A 21,703-nucleotide genomic window follows, 5' to 3' on the forward strand; every position below is an offset into this window, starting at 1 on the left:
GATTCAACCAGTCCATTCTAAAGGAGATCAGTACTGGGTGTTCATTGGAAGGACTGACGCTAAAGCTGAAACTCCAATACTTTGGCCACCTCATGCGAAGAGTTGACTCATTGGAAAAGACTCTGATGCTGGGAGGGATTGGGGGCAGGAGGAGAAGGGGACGACAGAGGATGAGATGGCTGGATGGCATCGCTGACTCGATGGACGTGAGTCTGAGTGAACTCCGGAGGTTGGTGATGGACAGGGAGGCCTGGTGTGCTGTGATTCATGGGGTCGCAGAGCCAGACACAACTGAGTGACTGAACTGAATTGACACACACATATGGCCTCTCAAATGCATATAAACACTGAAATCAAAGTGTCCTTAAAATAGCTTTCTGGGATTTCTCAAATCTACTCAAACAGGACTGTGTTTTTGCATATTACTTTAATGCATATACTTAAAATATGTAGTCCAAGGTTAAGAATTTTTTTCATTTGGTTTCACTTTTATTGTTACCTTAAAACAACAGGGCTTCCCTGGTGGGTTAGAGGTTAAAGCGTCTGCCTCCAATGCGGGAGACCTGGGTTCCATCCCTCGGTCAGGAAGATCCCCTGAAGAAGGAAATGGTAAACCACTCCAGTATTCTTGCCTTGAGAATTCCATGGGCGGAGAAGCCTTGTAGGCTACAGTCCACGGGGTTTCAGAGAGTCGGACATGACTGAGCGAATTCACCTTCACCTTCACCTTCACCTTAAAACAATAATTTTATATTTCAAATCCACTCCTATCTACTGTTCCTTAACTTCCCTACTTTTGACTCTGTCTCCAAAATACCCCAAGCTGGAAGTATTTTCAGCGATAGAAGAGACCAGGAGACAAATAAAAAGGGACAGTGACAACATTAGAAATCTGTTGGTTTGGTAAATTCCCATGATTTACAGTTGAAAGAATTTTTTTTTCTTATAGTTGAGATAAGATTATTTAATATTCTGGAAAGATTGGGATTCTACAATTGCCCTTGGTAATCTCTTCCATATCTTGCACATTGATAGTTAGGAATGCCATTCTAATATGTATTTTCATTCCTTCCTAGGCAGCACGTTAGCATTAGAAAAGAAAATGGATTTATAACGACACTTCCATTAGCTATGATGAGTTGCCTTTTGAGTTGTTCTTGCAGTACAAGTAGCCCTCATCCACTTCTGGCTGCAGGTTGTATTCAAATAAAACAGAAACAATCTGAAGTTCTCAGTTAAGGTAGACTTGAACTCCGCTGTGTCTCCTGGAAATCGGAAACCACAAGAAGCTAAACTTTTTTTCTTATTATTTCAAGGTTGGTTGCGATTTTCAAATTACATGCCCTAAAATTTTTCACTGTAATGCAGGCATGTAGCTCCTGGTTCTTCTAGGGGCTTAGGCTTCAGAGATCCTCGTTAAATCACTCTTGTGAAGCCAGAATGGAAGCGCTGTTCTGCTCTCAGCTTTTTCTAACTCAGTGAGCCGATATGATGAGACCTGGAGGCATATTTGGGCTTCCCAGGCGGCACTGGTGGTAAAGAACCTGCATGCTAATGCAGGAAACATAAGAAATGTGGGTTTGATCCCTGGGTTGGGAAGATCCCCTGGAGGAGGGCATGGCAACCCACTCCACTATTCTTGCTTGGAGAATCCCATGGACAGAGAAACCTAGTGAGCCACAGTCCATAGGGTTGCAAAGAGCTGGACACGACTGAAGTGACTTAGCATGCACATGGAGGCGCATTTGCACACAAGACTTGGCACAGCACAGTTTCTTACACATTTAGTTTGGTTGCTGCTGTCCAGAGACACACACACACTGCACTTGGTGGACTGGTATCTGGTACAAAGACTTCGAGTAAATGGCAGAGGGTAGCAGGCACAGGGGGAGGCAGCCCCTCACCTCTTCTCTCTAGGCTGCCGGGGGACACTTCATGAGGCTGTTGGAGTTGGCGCCATATCACCAAGTTTAGGGAGGGGTCCTTTCTGAAAGCTTTGCTGAGGGCTCCCATGTCACCAAGCAGGGACAGAAATGTACCTCTAACTGAAACTAATCACATATTCATCTCAGGCAAGAAAACATCTGCTGCAGAAAGAAATGAGTAAGAGCCTTGAGGGATCCTTGAAAGAAGAGGTCCATGGGGAAGAACGAGCAGGCTGAAGCAGGCTGTCCCCTCTCTCTCTCCCTCTCTCCCTCTCTCTCTCCCTCTCTCTCCCTCTCTCTCCCTCTCTCTCTCTCTCTCTAGCACCTCTCCCCCAGGCGGCTCTGGCAGCAGAACCAGATGTCACCTAATGCAGAGTGTTTTATTCGTCCTGGTCTATACCCCTGCCTTATATAGCAAAAGCTCCTTGGCAACACCCTGCAGAGGTTCTTCTCATTTTTAATTGAATCCAACGAGGTTTTTTTTCTAGAGATACCAGCTTAAACTAATTCCCAACAGGGCTAATCAGGGGTTCATAGACAATAAAGATGGAGAAGACCTTACCAATGGGTTTCTGTCATTCTGCTCAGAGGGTTCTCCAGTCTGGGGCAGTGATCACAGTTCTTGGTATCGTGGGCTATTAACAGGAGCCTTGAAATAAATCTGGCTCAGTGAGATAAGAGCAACTGATTTCACTGCCTAGGTATCTCTCCTCTGGTGACCAGGCACACACACACCTTCCATTTTCATCAGTTGTTTATCAAAATCAGATTAGTAAGAGAATCATCCGATGGAGTTGTTTATGCCTGTCTCAGTCTTGAATTACAAATGACTTTCTTGTGCTGTTTGAGCAAAACACCGTGACCTATAGATGAACCAGGATTTGTATTTCCTGCACCTTGTCCTGAACTTATAATTCCCCAAAGACCACAGTTGTTAAGTCTCACTGGAATTGGGATCGTTGATCCGAGTAAGATAGGTGAGACTCAATCCTTGGGGGCTGTGGCTAGGTGGGTAATAGATTCCATCTTTGTGATAAGTCATAAGTCACGAATGGGTTATTTTGAGTTCTCCCAAGTGGAAGACAATGGAGCATTTAGTAAGTTGTGTGGTTACGTAAGACATCTCTTTCCAAACAAAGAGGAGGCAAGACACCCAGCCAAAGGATTGAGCCCAGGAGGCTGTGTGGTCTGGTGGTTCCAGGGAGAGACGTGGGGCCAGAGCTTCCTGGGTTCAGCTACCAGCCGAGACTCTGACTCAGGGGGAGTGGAGCCAAGTCTCTTGGCTTGAGGCAGAAAGACTGTAAAACCCAAGAGAGAAAACCACAGGTCTGTGCTCAAGGACTCTGGGGGGAAAGCACATTTTGGAAGTAAAAATTTAGAAAGAAGATCATCCTGTTAAGTTACAATTTGGGCCTTTTTCAATAAGACATGAGCATTTTTTTCCTGCTTATTGCCTGACACGTTCTCCCCTGGGCATCAGGCTGAAGCCAAGCCAGGCTCCGAGGGTGTTCTGTGTGGGATGAATAGAGGAGCCTGGGGTCTGAGCGAAAGCAGTCAACCTTGGTGAGTTGTCACAGGCAATGCTCAGGGAGCCTGGCACTAGGGGTAGTGAGGTTCCACATGGATTCTTCCCTTTGCCTCCCCATTCTGTCTTCCACAATAAAAAGCCCTCTGAGATGGTGGGAGGAGAGAGTCCTTCCCACAGACTCTGCATGCTTCCCTTCCATGAGTCTGAGCTGGCGTTTGCTCAGCTGTAACCAGCGGCCACAGCCTCCACAAACCTACGCGGGTTCCCAAGCCACAGCCGGAGTCAGGGCCCAGGGCAAATGTTCTCCACGTCCCGCAAGCTCTGAAGCTCTGCTTCCTCTGCCCAGACAGAGTAGGTGGCTGCCCACAGGGTTGGGTTGGAAGGACAACCAGGCAGGTCTCCCCTCTTTGGCATCATGCCTCCTTTCCATGGACCTGAGACATTTTCTGATCTTTAGAAATAGTCTATGAAAATGAAAACCATACTTTCAAGCATCTCTGTGTTTAAAGGAAATCAAACCTGAATATCAACCCTTAATATTCATTGGACGGACTGTTGCTGAAGCTGAAGCTCCAATACTCTGGCCACCTGATGTCAAGAGTCGACTCATTGGGAAAGACCCTGATGCTGGGAAAGATGTAGGGCAGGAAGAGAAGGGGGCGACAGAGGATGAGATGGTTGGATGGCATCACTGACTCAACGGTCATGAGTTTGAGCAAACTCTGGGAGATGATAAAGGATAGGGAAACCTGGTGAGCTGCAGTCCACTGAACAACAACTGCATTCAAGGCCCTTACCCAACTCTGCACCCGGCACCAGAGTGAACAACACCTTAGTTGAGTCTCATGGGCATGGGCCAGGACATGAAGGAGGGGCAGGTTTTGCTGTGGGATGGGGTGGGTGTGGGGAGCGGTCTCTTCTCTGGAAGAGTAGATAGCCCAGGAGAGAGATATACATCTCAGAAGTAGAAGTGGTCGTCCTGGACATTTGACCTAGAGTCGTCAGGTGAACTTCAAAATCTTCAAAATCTGGCAGTGTGAGGGTTTGTACCAGGATGGCTGCTCTTACTCTAAGTCAAGCCAGGCCAAGTAGAACCCAGTTTCTCTCTCACAGCCCCCTCATCCAGGGCCCAGATACACTCAAGATGTCTCTCCTTTCTACGTCTGTCCAAGGACATGCTCCCAGCTGCTGGATACATAGCCAAGCTCAATGTCCACAGTGTAAACTTCTCTATAGTAAAATGCATAAGTGCGCTCTCTCTTTTCAGTTGTATAACCATCCTTTGGTCACTTTTGTTGCAACCTAAGAAAAAAATTTAATAAAAAATTGGAAATCCACTCTTGCCTGTAAAATTATCTGAGGGAACATTGCTTACTTTGTAAGAGTATGTGAATTCTATCCTGAGGGAAAGAGAAGTAAAAATAACCCACTGAGGCTGGTGTGAACTTTAATCCCATAATGTTCAGACTCCAGGTCCTCTACTTCCGACAGTTCGCTCTGCGGGCACACCACTTCCACACCCTCCCTAGGTGCTAACAGTCTATTCAACACGGGCCTTGGAAGACGTGGGCTTCCCGGGTGATGCTAATGGTTAAGAACCCGTCTGCCAATGCAAGAGCCATAAGACATGTGGGTTCAATCCCTGGGTCAGGAAGATCCTTTGGAGGAGAGCATAGCAACCCACTCCAGTATTCTTGCCTGGAGAATCCCATGGACTGAGGAGTCTGGCAGGCTATGGTCCATAGGGTCACAAAGAGTTAGACATTACTGAAACAACTTAGCAGCAGCTAGGAAGATATTGGGAGACGAATCATAAGATTACAGTCATCTTCTCCAGTCACAAGAACCATTGCTTCTTTGGTCCTTGAGAGTAATCCTCTTGCTCTCTACAAACACACCCGGTTGGGAAGACAATACACTAAGTTTCTGGGGAGAAGGGTCTGAGTAGAAAGTCAGAGTAGTCAGAGCACCCCCTGCAGAGAGAGGTGTCTTCAATGTGTCCTTGTTCAGAGACCACAAAGTGCCCCTGGCCTCTCACTGTTCAGCCTCTCTTTGGGCACTGTCCAAGCCTCCTCTGTAATTCCTGGCAGCAGCATTTCAGGGACCCCTACCTCCCCCTCCAGCAGGACTCACATGGAAGAGGAAGGACCAGCACATGTCCCACGAGTCATCCCATCTTCCTTCCTTGTCCCAGTCAGAGGGTCTTGTTAAACACAAGGCTTCATTCTCAGTTGAAATCAATTCAATTGAATTGAAATAATTTAATAATTTGAATTATTGTCCTAATATCTGCTTTTCCCCCAAAATAAAGCTGAGTGTATATCCCTCATCTCTTTGATTAAAGGATCTTTCTGATGACCTTTCCAAACAGAAAAAGGCTTCCTCTAAGAACCCAGGCTTTGGGAATAATCAATAAACATGCTCAGCTGTGTGCTTAGTTGCTGTCATGTCTGACTCTTTGCAACCCCAGGGACTATAGCCCGCCAGGGTCCTTTGTCCATGGAGCTCTCCAGGCAAGAATACTGGAGAGGGTAGCCATGCCCTCCACCAGGGGATCTTCCGAACCCAGGTCTCCCTCATTGCAGGCAGATTCTATACTGTCTGAGCCACCAGGGAAGCCCAATACTTCTGGAGTGGGCAACCTATCCCTTCTCCAGGGGATCTTCCCTATCCAGGAATTAAACTGGGGTTTCCTGCATTGCAGGCAGATTCTTTACCAGCTGAGCTACCAGGGAAACCTGAATAAACATATGTGTGTGTGTGTGTGTGTATATATATATGTATATTTGTTGGAAAGAAATAGAAGAATGAAATATTGTCTCCAAGCTGGCATCCCCACACATTAGTTTTATTTTCATTCACTTACAATCTGAATTTTCAATGTGCAGTAGCTGACATTAGTCCTGTACTTCATAAACACTAACTTATAAAAGATGAATTTGTCAAGTAAAAAAACAATTTATAATAATTTGTCCTGAAGTACAAAGATAGACTGTATCAAGGGAAAAAGTAGATTTTTGGCTGTAGGGTTTTAATAATTAAATTTACCACAAGTATAAAGATTTATACATATGTTTTCCTATCCAGCCTGGAGATTCGCTGATATTTTCTGACTGTACATAAAAATAAAACCTTTTGTGATCCTTGAATGAGAATCAGTGATCCACAGAATCAAGCATATTAAAGGTGTTCAATGGTTGGTTTTTAAATAAATGAGGGATTGTTCGTTACAACCTAATAAGCAGTAGAGTGATAATGTATAATACCAATGGTTGATAAAGTTACACTTTAAGAGTTGGAGTTAAACATGCTTCTGTTACATAAAATTTCAAGGGCTATAAAAATCAGGAGAAATGTCTCAGTTTCTACTTCTGCCAGAGAGAAGTCTTGAGAGAAGATGACACATCCAGGTGTGTATACCAACAAATAGGGATCCCACCAGCAAATGATTCCATGCACATCATCAGTAAGAACTGGTACTATCTTATTTTAAAAGCAGAATTTCTGTTTGATGCCCATTTGATATTGTTCCTGGCTTATTAAAAGGAAGTGTTAAAAAGAACCCACCTGCCAATGCAGGAGATGTAAGAGATTCAGGCTCAATCCCTGAGTTAGGAAGATACAGTAGGGGAGGAAATGGCAACCCACTCCAGTATTCACACTTGGAAAATTCCGTGAACAAAGAAGCCTGGCAGGCTACAGTCGTGCATGCTAAGTTGCTTCAGTCGTGTCTGACTCTTTGACACCCCATGGACTGCAGCCCATCAGGCTTTTCTGTCCATGGGATTCTCCAGGCAAGAACACTGGAGTGTGTTGCCATTTCCTCCTCCAGGGAATCTTCACAACCCAGGGATCAAACCCATGTCTTTACCACTAGTGCCACCTGGGATGATGCAATCAATTGATGGGGTTGCAAAGAGTTGGATATGACTGAAATGACTTAGCAAGTATGCATGCAAGGAAGGAGGAAACCCAATATTCATCAAGCCCCTTCTATGAGCCACTTTGCAAAGTGCTATTTCATCTAACTTTCCCATGACTCTGTGAGGCAGTTAAGTTTTTCTCCACTTTACAGATGAAGAAACAAAACTAAATGGTTTGTCCAAAGTCACACAGCCAGAAAGAGACAGTCAGATTCCTAACCCTCAGACTAGCAGTCTTAGGACTAAGGATAGTAAGTCCAGCTCAGAGCGTAATTGTTACCCTTTTCCTTTGGCATTCTACAAGCTGAACTAGCATTTTACAATTTAATCAACTATTTAAATTGCCTCCAAGTTGGTAAGAAGGAGCCCTTGTTTTCAGGTTTGAAATGGAATAGGCTGTCTGTTTTTATGTATAATTCAGTGTTGAATATGATTGAGCATATAATACTCGACATGTATCCCATTCTTTTAGGCCAAATTTGGGGCTTCCTAGATGACTCAGTGGTAAAGAATCTGCCTGGCAATGCAAAGAATCTGCCTGCCAATACAGAAGCAGCAGGAGATGTGGGTTCGATCCCTGGGTCAGGAAGATCCTCTGGAGGAAGAAAAGGTAACCCATTGCAGTATTCTTGCTGGAATCCCATATTAGAGGAGCCTGGCAGGCTACAGTTCATGGGGTTGGAAAGAGTTGGACACAACTGAGCACGCATGTTACTTAACATTTATATGTATAAATGAAGATCAGCATTCCAAGTATCTTTTGCAAAAATTTTTTTTCAATTCTCTTTACCTGGAGAGAATTTACAACCTTGACTTTGACAATGGATGTAGCATACCAAAAGAACACTGGAACAAAGGAGTCAAAATTCATATTGGTGCTTGTCTACTCTAAACCCAGATTTTTGATGTAAACACTAAGTTGAGAGATTTTATGTAGACTAGTTCATGTGCAACGTACCATCACTTTAAAACACATTCAAACACGGCATTTTCAGAGATTACGAAAATTTTATTAACAAAGGAAATCTACATTATACACACCCTCTCAAAAACAACCACTTCAAACATGTTAAGATACACTTTGTTTTCTACTCACTCTACCCTCAACGCCAGAACAAAACCGCAGCACCAAAGTACAGACCAATATTTTCAAAGGGACTAATTCTTTGAGATAATAAAATACTAGACAATTAGAAGAACCCATCACAGGCTCATTTCACAGGCTGAGCCACCGAGGCTTTCTCCAAATGAATGTTTCCACTGTGAGTCAATATATGTGGCCATCCGCACTTTGTAACACTACCCTGAATACATGTACATGTAAACACACGATCGAGTTCTTTGGAATACAGTGAGAACTGAGTCAGCAGGATTTATAGAAATGTACGGCTACCCAGCAACAGTTCAGCGACAGGAGCTAGAAAACGTAAAGGTATGCGTCCTGATAGGATGTGACTGGTTTTTCAAGGCAACTTTTAAGTTCATTTCTGACTATCGTTAACTGATCCATCTCTGTCCCTTGGAAACTCCCTTGGTATCCTCTATTCCACCCTTTACTAAACAGACTTATAAACATAGTCCAGAAATACTGCATGCCAGAGAGGAAGTACAAGAAGATGAACTGTATCCTGATGCCCTGGATCCAAATAGAAAACACACACATAACGTGTCTCGCTGTCAGAACACACTGATGCCTGCAGCTGAAAGGTCCCTCAAAAGAGATCTAATGGAGGTTTAACTCAAGGAGGGAAAACACTTAAGCCTGTTACTTGACTACAGTTTCCAGGGCCTGGTGTAGCTATATTTTTAGGAATGGCTCCAAGGAGCTGCCTACACAAATTTGGATGGAGCGAGGGAGGCACAGATGGTGGTCACGTGAAAGCACAGACCGATCTCGGGTGGGCTTGGTTACAAAGTCTGCACATTTAGGCTGCTGTATTCCTCCTATTTCAAGTGCTGCCAAGTCCTGGCTGTTCCCCCTCTTTTCAAAGTCTTGATTCATTTAATTCCCCTGAAGGAGGTGGGAGAGGAGGAGGATTGCGCAAATCCTACTGTTCCATGGTTTAGAAGAGACAGTCACCATCTTGGCTCCTTGTCAGATTTTAAATGTAACATTTTGCTAAGTGTAAAGCTCTGTATCTGTTCCTTTTCTGTTGCCATTACTGTAACTTCAATATTTGCAAAACACAACCTCAAAATACTTCAAGTTCAGCCCAAAGCAGTTTGTTATTCATGCAACACAATTCTCACATGTATCAATACACAGTGAGTATGCAGCACAGAAATCTCCCCTTTCTTTCCTTTTAAATTTTTTTCATTTTATTTTTAATTCTTGAACTTAATTAAATTTTTTCTTTTTTTAGGGGTTTCAGAATGATTCAGTCACACAATTGCAAAATCCTCATTATATACACAACATATATGTGGTGTGTGCTCAGTCACTCAGTCGTGTCCCATGCTTTGTGACCCCATGGACTGTGGCTCGCCAGGCTCCTCTATCCACAGAATTCTCCAGGCAAGAATACTGGAGTGGGTTACCATTTCCTTCTCCAAAGAATCTTCCCAACCCCAGGATTGAACCTACGTCTCCTGTGTCTCCTGAATTGGCAAGCAGATTCTTTACCACTGAGCCACCTGGGAAGCCCTACATCATATATACATATATATATGTCTCCTGATTATTATCAAGTTTATCATTATGTCAGTTCTTACTGGTTGCATTATTTTAAAAAAAGGAAGCACATAACCTAGAGTTATTCTACCATTTGAAATACCCTGTGAGTTGCTTGTAAAGCATGGAGCACCTTAGTGTTGTGTAGGATTTAATTTTCTGATAGAAAAATTTGTAGTGTTTGCCATTAAAAAAAAAGTTTTTTAAGGTATTCAGAGTGTGCTTCTAAGGGTGCTGTATTCATAGTAATTAGCATTAAAGCACTGGTTTCTTACTCTTTAAAAAAGAGCCCACAGAGTATCAATCATTTTCTTTTGTAGGAAACTATTAAAATAAAAAGTGGACTCAGTTATTGGAATTTTTTAAAAACAGGGCACAAAGTATTTTTCAGGCTGTCACCAAGAGGCTTGGTGTTGTGTTGATGTAATTTTTGTGCATGATCAAACCTCTACTCTCGAGTCATCCACTAAGCCCCCAAATGTGCATTTTTGGCCTGAGCTAGTATGTAGGAAGGTCATTTTTAAAGCAAGTCAATACATTAAAAGGTTTTAACATCTGTTAATCAAGTGTTTTATCTGGAGGGCATAAACTGTATTTATAATCCTCCAACTAACAATATTTCCTGGGTTTTTTTTTTTATATTTATAGTACGTAATAATTGACACTTGTGTCACAATCAATGGAATTATTCAAATGCCTTATAAGGCAAACACAGAAATTATTTTTTAAGGGTAGGACTTAATTATTAGTAAAATATATCTATAGGCAATGTGGAGAAGAAAGCACATTTAAGCTCAATTATTATCTTGAGTTTCTGCTTTCAACACAGCAGCCTAATAAAGAAAGTTCTTGGTAACATTTATGCTACATGAATTTGCATCTGAGCTCCTTCCTTAAAACATTGATATTGTTCCAAATTCAATGATAACAATAATTAGGGAGGAAAGTCTCCCAACATAGTGTACTTGTACTCTTAAGTCAGTCACTTCAAAACAAAACAAAACCGAAAACTACCCTCCAAGTCAATGGCCCGGTGTTCAAACAAGGACCTCAAAATATTAGTTTAAGGCTCTAGTCGACTGTGCATACAAATCAACAATAGGATTACATATCAAATAGAGTTTCATGAATGGAACACATCAGCATTACCCAATCTTCCTCAAAAGTACTTAGCTGCCAAGAGAGAAACTTTATAAAACATCACAAATGTGCTATTTGTATAAACATTTCCCATTACAAATGCTCTTGTTTTTATTTAAATGAGTATTTTTAACCTGAGCTATTAATAAAAAAAATTTTTTTTTCTCCCTTGTAAAGCTTAGCTTTCAGAAGGAAGAATCATTGAGCCTCCTCTCTTGTGAGTAATTTCGCCTAATACCGATGGTGCTACGTAAGTACAGCCAGAGCTCATTAAATAGACTTCTGAGCATCGTTATAATTAACAATTAGCTAGAAATTAGTTTTAATGATTTGTTTTAGATGACAGAATAGAAGCATAATGTAATTATTTTTAAGCCTTCTCCATCAGGGAAGCCCCATTAAGAATATAGCTACCACCAACTTTCAATTATTGAGAAGCAGACAATCATCCAAAGCATTCACTAAGTGATCTGCTTACGGACCCAAACCGAGGCAGTAGAGGAGAAAGGCCACCCCAGCCCAGGAGTTTGTAATTATTTAGCCTTTTTACAAAGTCTCTTCCCTTTCTACTCTGCTCTTTTAGGCTGTTTTTATGCCTTGGAGACATCTCTACCAAGGAAAATAGAACAGAGAGAGTCACCCTGGCTATTCAGTTCTCCCCTAGGTCCTGCCTCCTGCCTTCCTCTGAAGTGTAGTGACAATCATGGCAGGAAGGATGAGGGGCTGGAGGAAGATTCTAGAAAATTTAGCAAGTGGGCCTGAAACTGTCCTAATCAAGCTGGACTAACAGGAAAGAAGATTATATAAGTAATAGATACAAGAGTATTAAGAATAGACTCCAGACTCTAAAGGTAGATCTATACCTTTCTCTCTCTGTTCTGTGGGTTTATTTTTTTTTTTAACATCTCAAAGTCAATTTAGATCTTAAGAATTTATTTAAAAAAATACTATGGAAACTTGAAAAAATGCTCTGTCATTTCCTGAAAAATAGAAAAATATTCCTTTAGAATGGTGAATACTGATGATTGTCAAAAGTTTTTCTTCCTTCTCTTTCTCTTCTTTAAAAAAAAAAACCTCTCAGTCAGGCTGCTGTTTTCTCTTCCACCTTTGAGCAAGCATGTTAGACCTTCTGCTGCTGACCTTCGGAAGGTGTCCCGGAGCTCATCCTGACACCCACATAAAAGACCTGGTACCTGTGTTTCCACATCACAAAGCAGGCCAACAAGCACACCAAGCCACAGACCAAGTTCAGAATCATCTGGATGAGTAGGAACAGTTTGAAAGTGCCAGTGATGCTGGTACAGTCGGTCACATCCCGGTACACAAAGGTCCTGCTGAGGGGCTCGGAGGAGGGCAGTTTGCACTGGCAGGAGTCGAGCGCGGTTCCGCAGGTAAACTGTGCGAGCTGGGCATAGTGGTGAGCGGCGAACGCCACGGCCAACACACAGACTGTCAGGCCAAGGGCACTCAGCACAAAGTACAAGAGCTGCAAGAAAGCAGAGGAAAGGCTTTCCAGTTACAGAGAATGCTGGATGACTACCGCCAAAGCTAATACAGAAGACTTCTTCTCTCCTAGGAAGCTCCCCCTCTCTCCTCAGAAACATGGTGCCCAAGATGTGACAATGGCTCCTTATGGACTGCTAGTGAGCCTTCCTGAAACTCTGATGGTCTTTTCATTTGTCGTACAGATGGAGGGTGTTTTCATGAATCGAGCCAACAATTTGAGCTTAATCTGGGGATGTTTGTGTGTGGGTGTAGCAGGCAGCTTACATGAATCCCAAACACAAGAGCCATCCCTGAAGGACAGACTGTGCTTGTTTTGACCTTAATGATTGCTGATATAAAGACTGCAACAACACTACAAGTGGAGAACCTGTTTCTGCAAGGTAAACACTGTGTTGGCCCAAACTGGCAATGATTGGTCAACTAGCAACATGTGTTAATAAAAAAACAAGAAACTATGTTCAGTGGCTTGTGTATGTGCGAAGTTACTTCAGTCATGTCTGACTCTTTGCGACCCCATGGACTGTAGCATGCCAGACGCTTCTGTCCATGGGATCCTCCAGGCAAGAATACTGGAGTGGGTTGCCATTTCCTTCTCCAGGAGATCTGCCTGACCCAGGGATCAAACCTGGGTCTCTTACATCTCCTGCACTGGCAAGCGGGTTCTTTACCACTAGCATCACCTGGGAAGCATGCTCAATGGAGTGGTTGCCAAACTATGTCCAGGAATGCCAATATCCCCAGTCAGAAGTTGCTGGGAGAAAAAAACATATAGCTCCAGAAAGTAGGTTACTTAATGTTAGCTTCATCATCTGTAAGTCTCATCTCAAGATGACCTATAACCATGTAGTTTCTGAGCACAAAAATAAGCTGTAAATTGCCCCTTGGTCACCAAGGTTCTAAGCACCATTAGCCTGCGTGTTAGCCTTAGAATGGAAAAGTCTGGTGAAAGTTCTAACTCTGCTGTTAAAGAACCATGGAATCCCTGAACAACTCAGACATTTACCCTAAACCTGAAATATTTTGATCATGAAATTGTGAATGCTTGTTGATGTGACCGCTATATAAACCATTTTATAGAACAAGAAATCTTCTTGTGATTGGACTTCCCTACTGGAATCCTTCCTCTTGATGGTCCAGCCTCTGAGGATCTCGATAAGGAACAGAGTCCCCAGCTGTTGGCAGTGGTGTACTGAATAAGTTCTTAGTGTAAGAGTTGCACGCCTATAGTCAAAAGGTGCTCATAGAGCAGTTCTGGTGAATGTGAACTCCTCAAAGGAAAATCAGGCACATCCAGTCCAGGTTCAGGTTAAAGTTGATCTGAGGGAGGGGGAGGGAATCTCAAGAGGGAGGGGATTTATATATATATATATATATATCTTTGAAAGTGTTAGTTGCTTAGTCAAGTCCGAATCTTTGGACTCTTTGTGACCCCATGGACTGTAGCCTGCCAGGCTCCTCTGTCCGTGGAATTCTCCAGGCAAGAGTATATATATATATATATATATATATATATTATATAATATGGTATTATATATTATATATATAGTATATATAGTATGACTGATTTCCGTTGTATGGCAGAAACCAACACAACACTGTAAAGCAATTATCCTCCAATTAAAAAATTGCTCTGAAAAGATTATGCCCTCCCCCCACGTCCAAGTAAATGCAACTCAAAATAAAAACATACATGTAAAATTATAAAATACATGCACATAAGTCTTACAGATTAGTGATTTTCCACACAGGGACAATTTCAAGTCTTAAATATAGAATACTTCAAAATTTATTTTTTCCTTCTTGAGTGGGCTATGTGGTATGGTGTGTGTGTGTGTGTTGGGGCTCTGTGCATGGATCTGGTTTGCTTGGAAACTTCACTATAGACACAAGAAGAGAATGCTGCTGCTGCTAAGTCCCTTCAGTCGTGCCCGACTCTGTGCGACCCCACAGATGGCAGCCCACCAGGCTCCCCGTCCCTGGGATTCTCCAGGCAAGAACACTGGAGGCAGTTGCCATTTCCTTCTCCAAAGCATGAAAGTGAAAAGTGAAAGTGAAGTCGCTCAGTCGTGTCCGACTCTTAGCAACCCCATGGTCTGCAGCCTACCAGGCTCCTCCGTCCATGGGAGTTTCCAGGCAAGAGTACTGGAGTGGGGTGCCATTGCCTTCTCCCAAGAAGGTAATAGACCCTGGTTAAAGCCACTTGGACTTCACGTGGCTGCAAGAGCAAAGAATGCAGGGGTTCTTCGGATTTGCTCAACAAAAACATCTTAAACACACACTCCCTTTTTCATTTTCAAATCATATGAAGGATTGTCACATATAACCCACGTTTCTTCACATGTGACGCAGTTTATGGAAACCTCTATCTCAGGGACATAACAAGGATAACCTATGCACAACATGTTTATTCTCTCTTGGAGGAGGGGAACCGCAAACACACAAAGTGGCACTATCTTAATAAAAATTAAGAGGAACTATTTGATTTGTAATATTGAATGCACAGCCTTGGTTCTGCCTGTCCCCCAAATTTTCAGTGGGCATATTTTCTACAAAAATAGGCTAAAAAGTATGGATTTATTTTGTGGGCTCATTGAGGCAGAGTATCTGAAACATTTTGGGTTGTTTTTGAAATATTCAGGCTTGACAACTGACTTCAAACCCTTGATGCCAAGGACCAGACTAAACTGTGCTGGCCACGTGGTTCATGCCTGCTGCTGGAAGCTGCGTCTCCAGTGCAGATGCAGGGGACTGGGAACAAATTGCTCTGGGAACACGGATACAGCAGAGACTCTACCAGCAGAGAAGGCTTAAAGTAAAGGGATAATTTCCCACCGGAGAGTCATTTGCTTCTTTACAAAGGCCCCCACTAGAGTATTCTTTACACATTTTATTGTCATCAATGGATGGCGCTAAGGAAGTCTTGTCATACACCCCCCACACACACACACTCACATATATATCCTTAGAGAATTTCTAGAGCACCCACTGATTCATTATCTTGAAACAATGACAATAATCCCTTAATCTTGATGTGTAAATTAGTCAAATTGTTGCAAAAAAATTTTTTTTTCTCATAACCATTATGAAAATCCATTTGCTGAAATGAGAGTTTTGTCTCTTTTTAAAAGAGAACTTTTTGGCCTAAAGATCAAAAGACTTGCCAAGACATTTACCAAGTGCACAGCAGGGCTGGATGAGGATTACAGGCATGTGCTGGGGAGCCAGACAGCCTGGGTTAGAATCCTGGTTCTCCCCCCTTAACTATGAACCTTGGGCAAATTAATCAATCCCATGTGTCCCTCTGTGTCTTCATCTAACACTGGCTTCACAGCATTATTCTCAGGATCCAAAGAGTTGATATATGTACAGGGCTTAGAACAGTGGCTGGTACGCAGTAGCACTATTTAAGTATGTGTGAAATAAACACATTAGTAGACGTGGAAAGAGCTGCCTGTTCTCAGGACTTTTAGGATATCAATCTTTGTCTTCTATGTCAGGTGAGAGTAACAAAACATACTTGGCTTGTATAAAAGATGTAAATATTTACACAAATACGGAGAGATTACTCAGTTTTAACCGAGTATCTTAAATATGCTAAAAGCCTCAAGAGCACCAATGAAAGCCATGCGCCTCCGCTCCTTTAAATACGAATACATTTTCAATGGTGCACTAGCTCACACATGGTGATTCTGCTTCTCCCACTGCAGAAAAGCATCGGGCCAAGTAAACAAGAGTGAGCCACAGCATCAAGTTTCTTCTCCATTTCAAGACATAAATATAGACTTGATCGGCCAAAGCCTATGGGCCACTTCTGCAGCGCTATAGCATTTTTCCTTCGCGGCTTTCAACTCAGCCGATAGCAACAAGCTTCTGGGTCAGAATCTGTAATTTAAAATCAAGTGGCTGGTTTTGCCTACAAGGCACAAATAAACTATCAATGTAAGTGTTTACGATGACCTTGGGAATGCCAGCAAATATATCTTGCTAGCAGCGCGGCTCCGGCCTCATCTGTCTTGCGGGTGACACGCCGGCGGCCGGCGCAGGACAGCGGGCAGAGGCGGGCGCCCCCTGCACTTATGTAACCGCGGCCCCGCGCTCGCCGCCTCTAATTGGTACCCGGCCGCCGCTTCAGCATTCAGTTACTTCGTGAGGAGGGCGGTTCGGCTTCAATTTAATTATCTTCCCGGTGGCAGGCAGGGTAAGACCCCTCTGCTCCTCGATGGGCAGGGGGAAGCGGCGGCAGCCCGGGGGCCTCCCGGAGGGCAGTGGGTACCGGGCCATTGCGCGTCCAATACCGGGAATGTGACTCCCGGTTGTTTCCGCAAGCACATGAACCGGACACGGTTCTGAAAACCATCAAGGTGAGCCCCGAGAAAATAGAGCCACGAGAATAGGCAGGAGGCCCAATCCGCGGCCAGATGGCCCCCCAAGCTCAGGAGCAGAGTCCAAGGAGAAGAATGGAAGGATGCTTACAGGGCCTGCCAAAGGGCCGCCGGAAAGATTGTGCTAGCTTGAGATGAAAAGACAAGCTGCCGTGGCTATTTCTGTAAGGAAAAGGGGAGGGGTGTGTGTGTGTGTGTGTGTGTGTGTGTGTGTGTGTGTGTGTGTGTGTGTGTGTGTGCGTGTGCGCGCGCGCGCGCGCACGCGCTCACTAGCACAGGCTGCAGTGAGGCACTGTCATCACCCTCGGAGGATGGCTTGTGCTGGCCATCTGGGCGTTCAACACAAGGAAATTCTCTCCAAAGTGTGGCCAGGATATCAAGCACTAAAATGGTTCTGCTAGTAAGAAACCCCACAGGAAGGTGCATTTCATCCCCTCTCCTTTAAACGATGAGAGAAGCACAAGGGTAGAGTGGCTGTAGACTTTGGAAAACCCTGAGATTGACTGAAGCTTATTTTCGACCTGAAGATAATACAGCGGGCACCTTAGAGAGCTGGAAACTAGCATCATGAAAGGTCACATTCAGGAGAAGAGAAAGTGTTTCTGTATTTGTCAATGTCTGTCACAGGTGGAAAAAAAAGATAGCTAATGAGATCTTCCTAGTGGGGACTTCTCAACCTGGCTGACATTAGCAATGCCTTTTTTATTTATTTGTCCTTACTCCTTAAGTGAAGACGTTTGGGCTTTAGGGGCCTCTGTGAAGATGATACTGTCTCCTGGGATCATGGGGGAGAGGGAGAGGGAGATGAGGGCGTTTCATAGAAATTGATGAGCCCTTTTAACCTGATGAATGAAGTTCACATGGTTTAACATATCATTTCTTACTAGGCTTTCTGGCTTTGAAAAAAAAACCATTACTAAACCTTGCAGTTTATTCAGACTTCTACTCAAAAAGTAAACAGGGATGATGTCTGCTTAGTCTGGCCTTCTTTAAGGAACACCCTCAGACAGAAAAAGTAAAATTTCCAAGTGAGGCACATCCACAAAAATTCTAACTCTATCAATTTTTAAAATAGCATCCATTCAATTTTTAAATTAGAAAAGTTACATCTAACTATTGGAGAACACCTCAAAATTGAATAGAAAAACCTACCAGAATGTATCTATAATCCCACCACTCAGAGAAACTATTTTTTTCTTCTCTGTACATAAGAGCTATTTTTTTATTTTTGTATGATCATACCATATATTTTGTGTAGCCAGTTTTTTTGTGAGTCAAAATAATTTGAATATTTCTTCACTACTCTTTTACAGTGACTTAAAAATGTATACATAGATGTACATATCAGCACATTGTTTTTTATGTCAATATACTGACATTTTATTTTCTTCATTTTTCTAATTTCCAAATGATATAGTTAATTTACTCTTATGCCCTATGCTTTCTTATTTTAGTGAAATAAAGAGTATCCAGTTTTTGTGTGTTTTCTTGTAGAAGAAAAGTAAACAATGTGAGTGGATACACATCCCGCCCCCCCCCCCAAAAAAAAAAAAAACACCACCAACATTACAGAAAGCTTTTTGTTCTCTGCTGCAGGAGTCGAAAGAGAATGTACGAATTGAATTTCTACTAACTCTGATGGCTGAGTGGGGTGTTTATCTCCCTAAACTCTGAAAGGGTGTGTCTGTGTTTCCCTTTAGAGCAGATTCTACTGTGCAGTGAAAATGCTGTGTACTTGAATTGGCTCCAACCAAACACACCATCTCTAACAGGAAAAAGACACACACAGGAAAGACACACACTTGCTACACCAAGCATATCTCAATCTCCCACCTTTGCCCTCACACTCTTGGCACAGATCATTTGGGTGCACCCAATATACTTTTCTCTGCCTCAGTGATCCCACCTACAAGGGGAAATGCACTTAGACTGCTTTGTTATTAAAGTATTCTAAAAAAAAAAAATTCAAAATAGGAAAGTGGGCACTGATCTAAGACACCTTTTTCTTAGCCAAGTGTTTTGTTGAACTGACAAATTTTCGATATTCCTTTTAAGGGCATTGGAGGACAGACTTCATATGCTCCGTGCAAATCCAGTTCGTGGAAATTAAGACTTACCAAAAAAAAAAGTCTGCATTACCTCTGGGGGCTGGATGAATGCCCTCCTAAAACATTTTTTGGCCTGCCTAAAAATCCAATTTCTAGAATAATCAGATATGCAACCCCTTAAAAAGCCCTCCTTGATTTTGTACTCATGTTTCTTTGTATGTGACGATAAAAGAGAAAGAAAAATGACAACTTACTTTCATGGCAAACTGGATACATGTCCGTTCGTCAACTTGATAGGAGACACAAAGCATAAACAAACCAAGATAGGCCACTAAGCAGACCTGCAAGCAAGAACAAGGATGAAAGGATGTTATCGGGGCAAGCTTTCCAATGACATCAATCTCTGTGTCTTTCACCAGTAACATCCTTGTTATCAAGGTGTTCATTTCATTTGCTTATCTTTATGGGATATTTTTCCTCAGCTTGTGGAACGGAGTTTTAAAAATAGGAAAGTCAATTTATTTCAATTTAGCCAGTATTTATTAAGCCCTTTTGATGTGCCAGGTGCTATGCAAGGTCCTTCAGTGCATACGATGATGAACAAAACTTCCTCAACCTCAGTAACTGTATAGTCCAGGCCAGGCCACAGTAAGTGCACACACTATTCTAAGGCAGGGCATTCTGTGTCAAATGCTATTCAGAGAAGTACAAAAAGAGGAAAAAAACAACATTGAGTTGGGCAATTAAAAAAGCCTTCGCTAAAGAGGTGGATTTGAAATGGTTCTTGAAAGGGATGATGATAATAGTAATGATCACTAACAGTCACTGGATACTTTGTGGCTGGGGCTCTTCTAAGTTTTGTGTGGATTTCTTCATGTAATCAGGACAAAACCCTATGAAGTAGGTGCTATTAAGATCCCTGTATTATAAATGAGGAAACAGAAGCACAAAGCTAGTAAATGCTGGAGCCAGCCCTTAAATCAGGTAGCTTGGGTGAATCAGTATGGGCGATAGCACAGACACAGGAGTGTGTGTGGAAAGAGGGATAAACATGTATCCACTATGGAAATCACAAAATACAGAGCAGGAAAGGTAGGTGGAAAATCCGGGGAGGTAGAACTGATTTAGCAAAGAGTGGGGCTCCCTTGAGCACTTTTGATCAGGAGAATGACATTTTTCAAGACATGTTTCAGGAAAATGAGCAGTGGGTGTTGGGTGGTTTGGCAGTGAAAACATCAGAATCTTGTTTTACTCATCTAAAAGCAGGATTAATCCATCCAGTGGGCCAGAGCTCAGAGGGTGGTGGACAGCGGCAGAGAAAGAGGTGAGAGGAAAGGTGAAGTAAAAGTAAAATCTATACATCTTGACTATTGTGTGACTGATGGGTGGACAGTGGAATGGGAGAAATAGAAAGCTATCTTCAAGCTCTTGAGTGTCAGTGACGGAAAAAGCGGGGCTGCGCCTGACAGAAAGAAGGCTGCAAGAGGCATGGCAGCTTATAAAACATAACCTATGTTTAAAACAATTTTTAAAATCAAAGCACAGTTAATTTATAATGTTGTGTTAGCTTCAGGTGTACAACAAGGTGATTCAGATACACACACACGCATGCATATATATATATATATATATATATATATTTCTTTTTTAGGTTCTTTTCTATTATAGGTTATTATTAGATATTGAATATAGTTCTTTGTGCTATACAGTTGGTCCTTCTTGTTTACCTATTTTATATATAGTGTTTATCTGCTAATCCCAAACTCCTAATTTATCTCCCTCCTCAGACAGTAAAGAATCTGCCTGCAATGCGGGAGACCCAGGTGCAATCCCTAGGTCAGGAAGATCCCCTGGAGAAGGAAATGGCAATCCACTCCAGGATTCTTGCCTGGAAAATCCCATGGGCAAAGAAACCTGGCAGGCTACCATTCATGGGGTCACAAAGAGTCAGACATGACTGAGCAAGTAACACTTTCACTATATATATATATATATTTTTTTTTTTAAGGTTCTTTTCCAGTATAGGTTATTACAAGACACTGTATATAGTTCCCTGTGCTATACAGTAGGTCTTTATTGTTTATCTATTTTATATATAGTAGTTTGTATCTGCTATGTTTATCTGTTTTATATACAGTAGGAAATGGCAACCCACTCCAGTATTCTTGCCTGGAGAATCCCAGGGATGGCGGAGCCTGGGGGCCTGCTGTCTATGGGGTCGCACAGAGTCAGACACGACTGAAGCGACTTAGCAGCAGCAGCAGTTTGTATCTGCTAATCCCAAACTCCCCCTCCACCCCCACTATCCCCTCTGGTAACTATAAGTTTGTTTCCTATGTCTGTGAATTTATTTCTGATTTGTAAATAAGGTCATTTATATCATTTCTTAAGAGCCCATATATAAGTGATATCATATGATATTTTGCTTTTTCTGACTTCACTTAATGTGATCATCTCCAGGTCCATCCATTTGTTGCAAATGGCATTATTTAATTCGTTTCTATGGCTGAATAATGTTCTGGAGAAGAGACTAATTTGAAAAGGTATGAACTCCAGAGTTCATGGCAGCACTATTTACAG

The 21,703-nt window shown here is 42.5% G+C and overlaps 1 protein-coding gene across 1 annotated transcript in view; it reads right to left on the reverse strand.

The window, feature by feature from the left end:
• Positions 1-8,364: 8,364 nt before the first annotated feature.
• Positions 8,365-21,703, reverse strand: part of SSPN (sarcospan) — a 46,060-nt gene continuing 32,721 nt past the window's right edge. The window contains exons 2-3 of the mRNA XM_061417574.1: positions 19,378-19,464; positions 8,365-12,673 (exon numbers count right to left, since the gene is read on the reverse strand). Of these exons, the coding sequence (XP_061273558.1) occupies positions 12,308-12,673; positions 19,378-19,464 (453 nt within the window). The 3' untranslated portion in view covers positions 8,365-12,307. The remainder of the gene's footprint in view (positions 12,674-19,377; positions 19,465-21,703) is intronic.

The sequence above is a fragment of the Bos javanicus genome, chromosome 5 (assembly GCF_032452875.1).
Source record: "Bos javanicus breed banteng chromosome 5, ARS-OSU_banteng_1.0, whole genome shotgun sequence".
In the NCBI taxonomy this organism is placed as follows: domain Eukaryota; kingdom Metazoa; phylum Chordata; class Mammalia; order Artiodactyla; family Bovidae; genus Bos; species Bos javanicus.